Source organism: Salmo salar, chromosome ssa12, assembly GCF_905237065.1.
Source record: "Salmo salar chromosome ssa12, Ssal_v3.1, whole genome shotgun sequence".
Lineage (NCBI taxonomy): Eukaryota > Metazoa > Chordata > Actinopteri > Salmoniformes > Salmonidae > Salmo > Salmo salar.
Window position 1 is genome coordinate 67,430,970 of NC_059453.1, and position 14,586 is coordinate 67,445,555.

Sequence of the window (14,586 nt, forward strand, 5' to 3'; positions counted from 1 at the left end):
TCAATTTCTCAAACATATGACTATTTTACCCCATTTGAAAGATAAGACTCTCCTTTATCTAACCACACTGTCCGATTTCAAAAAGGCTTTACAACGAAAGCAAAACATTAGATTATGTCAGCAGAGTACCCAGCCAGAAATAATCAGACACCCATTTTTCAAGCTAGCATATAATGTCACAAAAACCACAGCTAAATGCAGCACTAACCTTTGATGATCTTCATCAGATGACACTCCTAGGACATTATGTTATACAATACATGCATGTTTTGTTCAATCAAGTTCATATTTATATCAAAAACCAGCTTTTTACATTAGCATGTGACGTTCAGAACTAGCATTCCCACCGAACACTTCCGGTGAATTTACTAAATTACTCACGATAAACGTTCACAAAAAACATAACAATTATTTTAAGAATTATAGATACAGAACTCCTTTATGCAATCGCGGTGTCCGATTTTAAAATAGCTTTTCGGTGAAAGCACATTTTGCAATATTCTGAGTAGATAGCCCGGCCATCACAGGCTAGCTATTTTGACACCCACCAAACTCAGATTTACTATAAGAAAAATTGGATTACCTTTGCTGTTCTTCGTCAGAATGCACTCCCAGGACTTCTACTTCAACAACAAATGTTGGTTTGGTTCCAAATAATCCATAGTTATATCCAAATAGCGGCGTTTTGTTCGTGCGTTCAAGACACATCAGCAATTTCCAAACACCTGAAGGTACCACGTTCATCTGTACAAGTATAGTATAAACACCATGGGACCACGCAGCCGTCATACCGCTCAGGAAGGAGACGCGTTCTGTCTCCTAGAAATGAACGTACTTTGGTGCAAATAGTGCAAATCAATCCCAGAACAACAGCAAAGGACCTTGTGAAGATGCTGGAGGAAACAGGTACAAAAGTATCTATATCTACAGTAAAACGAGTCCTATATCGACATAACCTGAAAGGCTGCTCAGCAAGAAAGAAGCCACTGCTCCAAAACCACCATAAAAAAGCCAGACTACGGTTTGCAACTGCACATGGGGACATAGATCGTACTTTTTGGAGAAATGTCCTCTGGTCTGATGAAACAAAAATATAACTGTTCGGCCATAATGACCATCGTTATGTTTGGAGGAAAAAGGGGGAGGCTTGCAAGCCGAAGAACACCATCCCATCCGTGAAGCACGGGGTTGGCAGCATCATGTTGTGGGGGTGCTTTGCTGAAGGAGGGACTGGTGCACTTCACAAAATAGATGGCATCATTAGGAAGGAAAATGATGTAGATATATTGAAGCAACATCTCAAGACATCAGTCAGAAAGTTAAAGCTTGGTCGCAAATGAGTCTTCCAAATGGACAATGACCCCAAGCATACTTCCAAAGTTGTTGCAAAATGGCTTAAGGACAACAAAGTCAAGGTATTGGAGTGGCCATCACAAAGTCCTGACCTCAAACCTATAGAAAATGTATGGGCAGAACTAAAAAAGCGTGTGCGAGCAAGGAGGCCTACAAACCTAACTCAGTTACACCAGCTCTGTCAGGAGGAATGGGCCAAAATTCACCCAGTTTATTGGGGGAAGCTTGTGGAAGGCTACCTGAAACGTTTGACCCAAGTTAAAAATTTAGAGGCAATGCTACCAAATACTAATTAAGTGTATGTAAACGTCTGACCCACTGGGAATGTGATGAAAGAAATAAAAGCTGAAATAAATCACTCTACTATTATTCTGACATTTCACATTCTTAAAATGAAGTGGTGATCCCAACTCCCTAAGACAGGGAATTTTTACTAGGATTAAATGTCAGGAATTGTGAAAAACTGAGTTTAAATGTATTTGGCTAAGGTGTATGTAAACCTCCGACTTCAACTGTATGTACAAAGAGCACTGAGGTGTCATAGCGAGGGAACATTCACTTGTATGCTTGAAAGGTACATTTAACACCTACCCATCCAAGATAGACTCTCTGCAGCAGTAGAGGTTGTCAAACTTCTGCTTTGTCACAGAGTCATTTACGTTCATGGCTGGCACACACAGCTTGCCTGCTTTGGACAGCTGGTACAACCTTTAAGGCAAAGAGAAAGTAACAAAGTAACTAAGCTCAGAGTTACCTGTTGATCTTATGAATATGTATGATTGAGAATGTATTGTAATCAGAAATAAAATCACCTGTGGACCCCAGTCACACTCTCCTCCACAATGCCCCTGATCTTCTTGAAGCCGTTGGGGTATTTCTTATACACCCAGTGAGTCAAGTCCCCTCCGTCATCAAGGATCTACCACAGACACAGCAAGAGATAACATTCTCAACACGCAAACACATATCAGTAACAGAAAATGGTCAACAAGGACGTTTGTCTTGCTGTTAAAGGAGGGTAATTGACAAGAGTTCTATGGGTACCATGTTAGGCTGCCACCCCTCCATGTTGATGCACTTGTTGATACACCACCAGAAGTCATCCTCCGATTCCCCCTTCCAGGCAAAAACAGCCACACCTGCAGAAATGACAAGGTAGTTGGGAGAATAAAATGGGTTTAGAAATTACAATATTTCTCCAGATCAGACATAGCTCACAACATACACTGCTCAAAAAAATAAAGGGAACACTTAAACAACACAATGTAACTCCAAGTCAATCACACTTCTGTGAAATCAAACTGTCCACTTAGGAAGCAACACTGATTGGCAATACATTTCACATGCTGTTGTGCAAATGGAATAGACAACAGGTGGAAATTATAAGTAATTAGCATGACATCCCCCAGTAAAGGAGTGGTTCTGCAGGTGGGGACCACAGACCACTTCTCATTTCCTATGCTTCCTGGCTGATGTTTTGGTCACTTTTGAATGCTGGCAGTGCTTTCACTCTAGTGGTAGCATGAGACGGAGTCTACAACCCACACAAGTGGCTCAGGTAGTGCAGCTCATCAAGGATGGCACATCAATGCGAGCTGTGGCAAGAAGGTTTGCTGTGTCTGTCAGCGTAGTGTCCAGAGCATGGAGGCGCTACCAGGAGACAGGCCAGTACATCAGGAGACAGTACGTGCAGTACGTTTGGCATTTACCAGAGAACACCAAGATTGGCAAATTCGCCACTGGCGCCCTGTGCTCTTCACAGATGAAAGCAGGTTCACACTGAGCACGTGACAGACGTGACAGAGTCTGGAGACGCCGTGGAGAACGTTCTGCTGCGTGCAACATCCTCCAGCATGACCGGTTTGGCGGTGGGTCAGTCATGGTGTGGGGTGGCATTTCTTTGGGGGGCCGCACAGCCCTCCATGTGCTCGCCAGATGTAGCCTGACTACCATTAGGTACCGAGATGAGATCCTCAGACCCCTTGTAAGACCATATGCTGGTGCGGTTGGCCCTGGGTTCCTCCTAATGCAAGACAATGCTAGACCTCATGTGGCTGGAGTGTGTCAGCAGTTCCTGCAAGAGGAAGACATTGATGCTATGGACTGGCCCGCCCGTTCCCCAGACCTGAATCCAATTGAGCACATCTGGGACATCATGTCTCGCTCCATCCACCAACGCCACGTTGCACCACAGACTGTCCAGGAGTTGGCGGATGCTTTAGTCCAGGTCTGGGAGGAGATCCCTCAGGAGACCATCCGCCACCTCATCAGGAGCATGCCCAGGCGTTGTAGGGAGGTCATACAGGCACATGGAGGCCACACACACTGCTGAGCCTCATTTTGACTTGTTTTAAGGACATTAAATCAAAGTTGGATCAGCCTGTAGTGGTTTTCCACTTTAATTTTGACTGACTCCAAATCCAGACCTCCATGGGTTGATAAATTGGATTTCCATTGATTATTTTTGTGTGATTTTGTTGTCAGCACATTGAACTATGTAAAGAAAAAAGTATTTAATAAGATTATTTCTTTCATTCAGATCTAGGATGTGTTGTTTAAGTGTTCCCTTTATTTTTTTGAGCAGTATATATAGAAGCTAAGGCCCTTTTTCAACAACAGCACAGGGTCCTGAGCGATTAACAAGTTAAGACCCTTCATTCTGGAGAGAGCAGAACCGATGATGTTTGAACACACGGTGCTTGATGTCCTTATAATCTGTTGTAAAGTCATTAATATAACGACCTTCAGCTTAACTCTAGACATCTGGACCTGCACAACGGTCCAACCACAACACCACAGAGCCTAGAACAGCCCCCGCATCTGTAGGCTCCTCCAGGTAGACTTACATAACCCTGCTCACTAAACACCAGGGCCGGGACGATACTCGTTGGTATCGTAGCAAGGAAACAAAGTGGATTAAACTTCTTTAGGAAAACAGCCCTAATGTTGGAAACAAACATTATGTCATCATCCAGAGTCACATGTATTTATTTTCTAAGCTACAGCTCAAAACATGTTACATACAGCAGGTTTTTAACGATCAAACAGTTATGCCTGCTTCGTGTTTTCCTTTTTGCCATGGAAAGATTATTTCAATACTGGTATCGTCCCAGCTCTACTAAACACTTCAGCTCTCTACCATTAAAGCCCACTTTACACCCTCATAAATCACTCAGGAAACGGGTGTCAATAGCAGCCAGAACTACCAGTATTGACATCAGTATTGAACAGTCATGTAGGATTTAAGGTACACTAGCTTATCAGGGTTAGCTTCACTGTAGGCCTATTCACCTATACTGGTATGTGTGTCACTATACTGCTATTTGTGTCATGACCAATTGTTGTGAACTGACCTAACCTTTGAATATTTAACATTGTGTTATAAAGCCTGCATTATGTTATAAGCATGGCAGAAACAGAGGGCCCTCCATATGTTTATTTATTTATGTAGATTAGCTTCAGCAGAAACAGCAGCTACTTTTCCTGGGGTCCACAAAAAAAATAAACAAGTAACAAAACACTGATAGATCCGGACAGTCACAAATGTAAAATAAAGATAATAATAAATAATTAAGATACCTTGATATTTAATCTAACGGGGACCAACTGTTTTAAAAATATCGGTATCTTTCATACCGTTTGTTGATCATGCTGGGCTAAAGGCTTCCATGTGAAAACCTGTTTGGATGCCATTTTATTTTTTGCTAATCTGTTGCTGCGCATGTTGTGTATTTTGTGGCATTGCATTAGTGCCGACATTGGGGAAAATGTCAGTAATTTCCAGGTCGTCATTACATTTTTTCTGGAAATGTGAAGTGATCCCGGTTACCCATGTTAATCCCTACTTGGTGGCCAATAGCAGCACCCCAAAAGAAGAGGCTTTAGATGAGGCAAGTGAATTTACAACTAAAACAGTTCAACAACATTCGACATGAGATCCTCTCTAAGCTTTACGAGAATATGGCTCTGAATATATACAACACCCCCATAGGCATTCCTGTCTTTTCTGTAGATATACAAGGATATGTGTTCTTTAAACCAAGAGGGGATAATAAGCTAGGTCTCTTGTCTCTAAAGCTGTTATCCTGTGATTTTTAAGAGAGGATCAGACATCAGGTGATAACTGCAGCAGGACAGAAGGCCTTCTGGTAATTTCCACCCCAGAGAGAGCAGAGCAGGCAGGCTGAAACAGAAGCTGCCAGAGGACAGCTCCATAAAGACCAACTGTTTATTAGAAATAGATAGTGTGACAGATGTCGCTTTACACAATGATGTGGGAAAGGGAGGGCTTACGTAAAAAAATAATTACCAAAAAATAAAGTGGTACACAAAAAAAACATCCTAAGCCCTGCTATTGAATGGGAGGGGTGGGGAGATTTTGAAAGCTCTGTGATTCTTCTGCCATGCTACTCGTCCCATATGACCATACAGCTAGAAACACGCTATACAGTACCTGGGCTTAGGACCTCTATTCTACTGACAGTCTTTTCTTAGTTAACCTATCTAGTCCTCAAATCCCTGCCTCTTTCTCTGTGTCTGTAAGTACAGTGCATTTGAAAAGTATTCAGAACCCTGGACTTTTTCCACTTTGTTACATTACAGCCTTATTGTAAAACGTATATCTACACACAGTACCCCATAATGACAAAGCGAACACAGGTTTAGAATATTTTCAAACAGAAATACCTTATTTGTATAGGTATTCAGACCCTTTGCTATGAGACTCAAAATTGAGCTTAGCTGCATCCTGTTTCCATTGATCATCCTTGAGATGTTTCTACAACTTGATTGGAGTCCACCTGTGGTAAATTCAATTGATTGGACATGATTTGGAAAGGCACACACCTGTCTATACAAAGGTACTACAGTTGACAGTGCATGTCAGAGCAAAAACCAAGACATGAGGTCAAAGGAATTCAAATCAAATCAAATGTATTTGTCACATACACATGGTTAGCAGGTGTTAATGCAAGTGTAGCGAAATGCTTGTGCTTCTAGTTCTGACCATGCAGTAATATCTAACAAGTAATCTACCAATTCCACAACAACTACCTTGTACACACAAGTGTAAAGGAATGAATATGAATATGTACATAAAAATAAATGAGTGATGGCCGAATGGCATAGGCAAGATGTAATAGATGGTATGGAGTACAGTATATACATATGAGATGAGTATTGTAGGGTATGAAAACATATAAAGCAGCATTGTTTAAGGTGGCTAGTGATACATTACATCAGGATGGCAAGATGCAGTAGATGGTATAGAGTACAGTATATACATATCAGATGAGTAATGTAGGTTATGAAAACATTATATAAAGTGGCATTGTTTAAAGTGGCTAGTGATACATCTAATTACATCAAGATGGCAAGATGCAGTAGATGGTATGGCGTACAGTATATACATATGAGATGAATAAAGTAGGTTATGTAAACATGATCTAATATAAATAATATAAAGTGGCAAGTGATAAATTGATTACATCAATTTTCCCATTATTAAAGTGGCTTGAGTTGAGTCAGTATGTTGGCAGCAGCCACTCACTGTTAGTGATGATGGCTGTTTATTAACAGTCTGATGGCCTTGAGATAGAAGCTGTTTTTCAGTCTCTCGGTTCCAGCTTTGATGCACCTGTACTGATCTCGCCTTCTGGATGTTAGCGGGGTGAACAGGCAGTGGCTCGGGTGGTTGTTGTCCTTTATGATCTTTTTGGCCTTCCTGTGAAATTGGGTGGTGTAGGTGTCCTGGAGGGCAGGTAGTTTGCACCCGGTGATGCGTTGTGCAGACCTCACTACCCTCTGGAGAGCCTTCCGGTTATGGGCGGAGCAGCTGCCGTACCAGGCGGTGATGCAGCCCGACAGGATGCTCTCGATTGTGCATCTGTAAAAGTTTGTGAGTGTTTTTGGTGACAAGCCAAATTTCTTCAGCCTCCTGAGGTTGAAGAGGCGCTGCTGCGTCTTCTTCACCACGCTGTCTGTGTGGGTGGACCATTTCAGTTTGTCCGTGATGTGTACGCCGAGGAACTTAAAACTCTCCACCCTCTCCACTACTGTCCCGTCAATGCAGATAGGGGGCTGCTCCCTCTGCTGTTTCCTGAAGTCCACGATCATCTCTTTTGTTTTGTTGATGTTGAGTGCGAGGTTATTTTCCTGGCACCACACTCCAAGGGCCCTCACCTCCTCCCTGTAGGCCGTCTCGTCGTTGTTGGTAATCAAGCCTACCACTGTAGTGTCGTCTGCAAACTTCATGATTGAGTTGGATGCGTGCATGGCCACGCAGTCGTGGGTGAACAGAAGATGTTACCTACCCTCACCACCTGGGGGCGGCCCGTCAGGAAGTCCAGGACACAGTTGCACAGGGCGGGGTCGAGACCCAAGGTCTCGAGCTTAATGACGAGTTTGGAGGGTACTATGGTGTTAAATGCTGAGCTGTAATCGATGAACAGCATTCTTACATAGGTATTCCTCTTGTCCAGATGAATTAGGGCAGTGTGCAGTGTGATGGCGATTGCGTCGTCTGTGAACCTATTGGGTCGGTAAGCAAATTGGAGTGGGTCTAGGGTGTCAGGTAGGGTGGAGGTGATATGGTCCTTGACTAGTCTCTCAAAGCACTTCATGATGACGGAAGTGAGTGCTACAGGGCGGTAGTCATTTAGCTCAGTTACCTTAGCTTTCTTGGGCACAGGAACAATGGTGGCCCTCTTGAAGCATGTGGGGACAGCAGACTGGGATAAGGATTGATTGAATATGTCTGTAAACACACCAGCCAGCTGGTCTGCGCATGCTCTGAGGACGCGGCCGGGGATGCCGTCTGGGCCTGCAGCCTTGCGAGGGTTAACAGGTTTAAATGTTTTACTCACATTGGCTGCAGAATTGTCCGTAGAGCTCCGAGACAGGATTGATGGGAGAACTTTCCAGAAGGACAACCATCTCTGCAGCATTCCTCCAATCAGGCCTTTATGGTAGAGTGACCAGACGGAAGCCACTCCTCTGTAAAAGGCACATGACAGCCCACTTGGAATTTGCCAAAAGGCACCTAAAGGACTCAGACCATGAGAAACAAGATTCTATGGTCTGATAAAACCAAGATTGAACCCTAAGGCCTGGATGCCAAGTGTCACATCTGGAGGAAACCTGGCACCATCCCTACGGTGAAGCATGGTGGTGGCAGCATCATGCTGTGGGGATGTTTTTCAGCGGCAGGGACTGGGAGACAAGTCGAGGGAAAGATGAATAGATCAAAGTAGTGAAGTCATTGGTGAAAACCTGTTCCAGAGCGCTCAGGTCCTCAGACTGGGGCAAAGGTTAACCTTCAAACAGGACAACGACACAGCAAAGACAACGCAGGAGTGGCTTCGGGACAAGTCTCTGAATGTCCTTGAGTGGCCCCGCCAGCGCCCAGACTTCAACCCGATCGAACATCTCTGGAGAGACCTGAAAATAGCTGTGTAGTGATGCTCCCCATCCAACCTGACAGAGCTTGATAAGATCTGCAGAGAAGAAATGGGAGAAACTCCCCAAATACAGGTGCTAAGTTTGTAGCGTCATACCCAAGAAGAGGGTGCCTCGAGGCTGTAATCACTCCCAAAGGTATTTCAACAAAGTACTGAGTAAAGGGTCTGAATACCTTTATTTATTTATTTATTTAACTAGGCAAGTCAAGTTAAGAAAAAAATATTATTTACAATGACGGCCTACAACGGCCAAACCTGGACAACTGTGCGCCGCCCTATTGGACTCCCAATCACGGCTTGTTGTGATACAGCCTGGTTGTGATACAACTTATGTAAATGTAATACTTTTTTATTTCACCTTGTTATGTGGTATTGTGTGTAGATCGATGAGGGGGAAAAAACTATTTCATCCATTTTAGAATAAGTCTAACGTAACAAAATGTGGAAAAAGTGAAGGGGTCTGAATACTTTACAAATGCACTGTATATACCTACGTACAACTATCTATCTACTCCCATCATCTGGTCAAGTCAGTAGGTTTCTGGCAGGCTTGCTGTATGTATGGTATGAAGATTGCTGGCATAACTCACACATAGAAAATGTCAACACTGCTGAGAGTGGGTTGTAAATGGTCAGAGGATACTGTGTTTGTAGGACAAGTTAATCAGCCCACAGCCTATGCCCAGTTCTTCTCCCAGCTTGAGCTGTGTGACTGGTGATATTTACTGTAATGCAGTCTGAATCTGTTGTGAACTGCTCAGGCTAACAGGCTGTGAAAAGCAAAAAGACCCCGCTACGGAAACACATATACTTAACAAACACCCAGCAACCTAAGAGATATGTGTGTCTTGGTGCTGTAATTCATTGACTAGAGGACAAGTCTGATGTTCTCCGTGTTTCCCAGGACTTTATTGAGAACAACTCCAAAATGTCTCTTTAGTTTCAAAGGGCACAAGGAAGCAAATCACCCCCAACATTTAGCACCCTTACAAGAAACACCCATTTAACACTCATGTAATTAATTACATATTAATACGAGTTAATGTATAGTATGCAGAAATAGTACCAATTAATATGAATGTGATGAACCACAACTTTCAAAACCCTCTTATGAAGTACAGTCAGTCTCTCATTCTGTTCCACATTGAAGCCATTACTGTAACAAAGCTGTAAAGTAGTCATGTTGAAAGCCTCTACTTACCGATCTCTGAGAGGGCAGCTGCCACTTCATTCTGTGTGGAGTAGATGTTACAGGCTGTCCAGCGACACTGGGCCCCCAGTGCCACCAGAGTCTCAATCAACACCTGAGTGCAGAGCGAGGAGGTTGAATGAGAGGAACAAGAACAATACAGATGTACAGGTAATATTCTGTATCATAAATAGCTGATAGGCAATACAGAACACAAAAGAGAGACCTTTCAATATATTTAGCCTACTGTATATACAGTACCAGTCAAAAGTTTGGACATCTACTCATTCAAGGGTTTTTATTTTTTTTACTATTTTCTACATTGTAGAATAATAGTGAAGACATCAAAACTATGAAATAACACATATGGAATCATGTACCAGTACCCCCTGTATATAGCCTTGTCATTGTTATGTAAATGTTTTGTGTTATTTTTTGATTGATTCGATTTTTTTCCTCTTTTCGTTTATTGCTTGAACTGCATTGTTCGTTAAGGGCTTGTAAGTAAATATTTCAAGGTAAGGTCTACACCTGTTCTAGACCTTACCGAGCTGGTCACGGGTGCACCTCAGCCGCGCTCAAGTTTCTAAGGTCCTAAACGATATCATAACCACAATCAATAAAAAAAAAACTGTACTGTGCAGCAGTCTTCATCGATCTGGCCAAGGCTTTCGACTCTGTCAATCACTGTATTCTTATCGGCAGACTCAACAGCCTTGATTTCTGTAATGACTGCCTCGCCTGGTTCACTAACTACTTCTCAGATAGAGTTCAGTGTGTCAAATCGGAGGGCCTGTTGTCCGGTCCTCTGGCAGTCTCTATGGGGGTGCCACAGGATTCAATTCTCGGGCCGACTCTTTTCTCTGTATATATCAATCATGTCGCTCTTGCTGTGGGTGATTCTTTGATCCACCTCTACGCAGATGTCACCATTCTGTATACATCTGGCCCTTCTTTGGACAATGTGTTAACAAACCTCCAAACGAGCCTCAATGCCATACAACACTCCTTCCATGGCCTCCAACTGCTCTTAAATGCTAGTAAAACTAAATGCATGCTCTTCAACCGATCACTGCCTGCACCTGCCCGCCCGCCTAGCATCACTACTCTGGACGGTTCTGACTTCATGCTGCCAAACATACCTTCGTAAAAAACTGACTATCCTGCCGATCCTTGACTTCGGCGATGTCATTTACAAAATAGCCTCCAACACTCTACTCAGCAAATTGGATGCAGTCTATCACAGTGCCATCCGTTTTGTCACCAAAGCTCCATATACTACCCACCATTGCGACCTGTATGCTCTCATTGGCTGGTCCTCGCTACATCTTTGTCGCAAAACCCACTGGCTCTAGGTCATCTATAAGTCTTTCCTAGGTAAAGCTCCGCCTTATCTCATCTCACTGGTCACCATAGCAACACCCACCCGTAGAATTGGCTCCAGCAGGTATATTTCACTTGTCATCCCCAAAGCCAACACCTCCTTTGGCCACCTTTCCTTCCAGTTCTCTACTGCCAATGACTGGAACGAATTGCAAAAATCACTGAAGTTGGAGACTTATATCTCCCTCACTAACTTCAAGCATCATCTGTCAGAGCAGCTTACCAATCACTGCACACAGCCCATCTGTAAATAGCCCATCTAGCCAACTATCTACCTATCCCCATATTTGTTTTTGTTTTTTTTCTGCTCTTTTGCACACCAGTATTTCTACTTGCACATCCTCATCTGCACATCTATCACTCCAGTGTTAATGCTAAATTGTCATTTCTTCGCCACTATGGCCTATTTATTGACTTACTTCATTTGCACACACCGTATACAGATTTACTATTGTGTTATTGACTCTACGTTTGTTTATTCCATGTGTAACTCTGTGTTGTTGTTTTTGACGCACTAAGCGCTTACCAGATGGGATGGCGTATCGCTGTGGTAGCCATGCTGGTTAACTGTGTCTTGAATTCTAAATAAATCACTGACAGTGTCACAAGAAAAGCACCATCACACCACCTCTTCCATGCTTCACGGTGGGTACCACACATGCGGAGATCATCCGTTCACCTACTCTGCGTCTCACAAAGACACGGCGTTTGGAACCAAAAATCTCAAATTTGGACTCATCCGAACAAAGGACATATTTCCACTGGTCTAATGTCCATTGCTAGTGTTTTTTGGCCCAAGCATGTGTCTTCTTCTTATTGGTGTCCATTTTAGTAGTGGTTTCTTTGCAGCAATTCAACCATGAAGGCCTGATTCATGCAGTCTCCTCTGAACTGTTGATGTTGATGTCTGTTAAGCATTTATTTGGGCTGCAATTTCTGAGGTTAGTAACTCTAATGAACTTATCCTCTGCAACACTGTGTCTTCCTTTCCTGTGGCAGTCCTCATGAGAGCCAGTTTCATCATAGCCCTTGATGGTTTTTGCGACTGCACTTGAAGAAACTTTCAAAGTTCTTGAAATGTTCCAGATTGACTGACCTTCTGTTGTTTCTTTTTGCTTATTTGAACTGTTCTTGCCATAATATGGACTTGGTCTTTTACCAAATAGGGCTATCTTCTGTATACCATCCCTTCCTTGTCACAACACAACTGATTGGCTCAAGAAGGAAAGAAATTCAACAACTTTTAACAAGGCACACCTGTTAATTGAAACGCATTCCAGGTGACTACCTCATGAAGCTGTTTGAGAGAATGCCAATAGTGTGCAAAGCTGTCATCAAGGTAAAGGGTGGCTACTTTGAAGAATCTAAAATAGAAAATATATTTTGATTTGTTTAACACTTTTCTGGTTACTACATAATTCCATATGTGTAATTTCATAGTTTTGATGTCTTTACTATTATTCAAAAATGTAGAAAATAGTAACAAATAAAGAAAAACCCTTGAATGAGTAGCTGTGTCCAACCTTTTGACTGACACTGTAAATATATAATAGCATATTAACATCACCAATATACTCCATCTGCTTATTAAATCTTAGACACTAACAGGGTATAAAGCCTTGTTCACATTGCAAGCCTTAATGCTGAAATCAGTTTTGTTTTTCAAATATGATTTGGACTACTGCCTGTCCAAACAGTAAGTTACAAGTGACCAAATCAGATGTGAGTCCAGAGAGCAGTCATTTGCTAACAAGGCTACACTAGTTGTCATAGTAACAACATGTGTGAGTGTACTGGGGTGTAGGCTGATCGGTGGTTGCGCTTGTGCTTCCTATCACTCAGAAGTTATGTAGCATGCTAAGGTGACAACAATGCCTGCCATGGACATTTCCCAGTAGCTTTGAATGTTCAAAATCCTAGGGAAAGAACACTTTTAAAGCCTCAAAGGATAAGATTCTTGGCTAGCCACAGCAGACAGCCAACTAGGTAGCTGTTTAGCTTCTAGCACATTCACTCATTTGTTTGTAAACAATTAACAAGCTAGTTAGCTACCACGTGTTCTTGTCAAATTGTCAACAGAGTAGCTAGCAAGCGAAAAGATATGCTGAATAACAGTCTAAAAACCACTTGAGGGCAAATAAATCAGATTTGACTGTTCAGACACAAGTCACATGACCAGGAATCAGATACGAAGGTGGTTTGAAATGTGTCTTGAAATATCTGATTCCATGTGCTTTTTGGCTGTTCAGACTGCAGGAAAAAGAACAGATTCAAATCAGATATGCAAATAAATAGAATTTGAGTCACTTCAAACCGCCAATGTGAACAAGGCTTTAGAGACACTGTATATTATTTATGGACTGTCATGAGATGAGCCAGCTACCATTTTTAGTCACAGAGCAAAATGTAGCAGAGCAGTGGTGGTTAGGTACAGTAGAGATACTGTTGTTAGAAAGATCATACTGCAGTCATGGCACTGATATTTGGGTATGTAGCCTAATAAGGGAGAGATATTTCACTGCAGCAAAGCTTGGGTAATGGAGACAGTGTAAGTTAGTGTAAACAACAGGGCCAACGTGGTTACTGAAGAAGCCTCTGTGACCTTCAAATCCTACTTCATTAGGAGAAAGATGTCCCCGTGTAGCCTTGGCACTATGATAGGTAAGACAGGGATAGTTATCTTACTGCAGTCTGGGCAGTGATGTGAGTGCAGCCAACGATTTTAGCCCCAGCAAGTGGCTTCTCTCCCTGGGCTCTCTTCCTGAGCGAGATTAATGCTGACATATCTGTGAGGAGAGAGCGAGCAAGCGACCGAGAGAGAGAGGAGTGAGAAAGTGGGGTGATAAAGAGAGCAAAGGAGATGGAGAGAGGGAGAGAAGGAGATCCCAAAACTTGATAGCCACATTCAGAGTAGACACCAGAAAAGTGGTCTGACTATAAAGACCTTCCCACAAATATCTCTCATAATTAAGGCTCTCAAAGAATCTCCTGCATCAGAACCTTCTTAGCTCCATAAATTCAAATACCCTAAAATAAGCTATGCCATTTGCAACCTGCCAATTCATTAGAGGATGAACACTCCATATCAAGCTCTGGGGTTGTGCAGACAGTGTTATGGGTGTAGATTAAGCTGCAACGCGACATCAATAAAATACACTTACTCATCCTTACACTGTAACAATTAATCCCAGTGCTCAACTTATT

General features: G+C 42.7%; 1 protein-coding gene across 3 annotated transcripts in view; it reads right to left on the reverse strand.

The window, feature by feature from the left end:
• Window positions 1-14,586, reverse strand: part of LOC106565661 (S-adenosylhomocysteine hydrolase-like protein 1) — a 70,280-nt gene that overhangs the window by 9,671 nt on the left and 46,023 nt on the right. For all 3 annotated transcript variants that reach the window (XM_014133003.2, XM_014133002.2, XM_014133004.2), the window contains 5 exons: window positions 14,068-14,168; window positions 10,012-10,114; window positions 2,398-2,492; window positions 2,166-2,272; window positions 1,945-2,061 (listed from right to left, as the gene is read on the reverse strand). In XM_014133003.2, coding sequence (XP_013988478.1) covers window positions 1,945-2,061; window positions 2,166-2,272; window positions 2,398-2,492; window positions 10,012-10,114; window positions 14,068-14,168 — 523 coding nt within the window. The remainder of the gene's footprint in view (window positions 1-1,944; window positions 2,062-2,165; window positions 2,273-2,397; window positions 2,493-10,011; window positions 10,115-14,067; window positions 14,169-14,586) is intronic.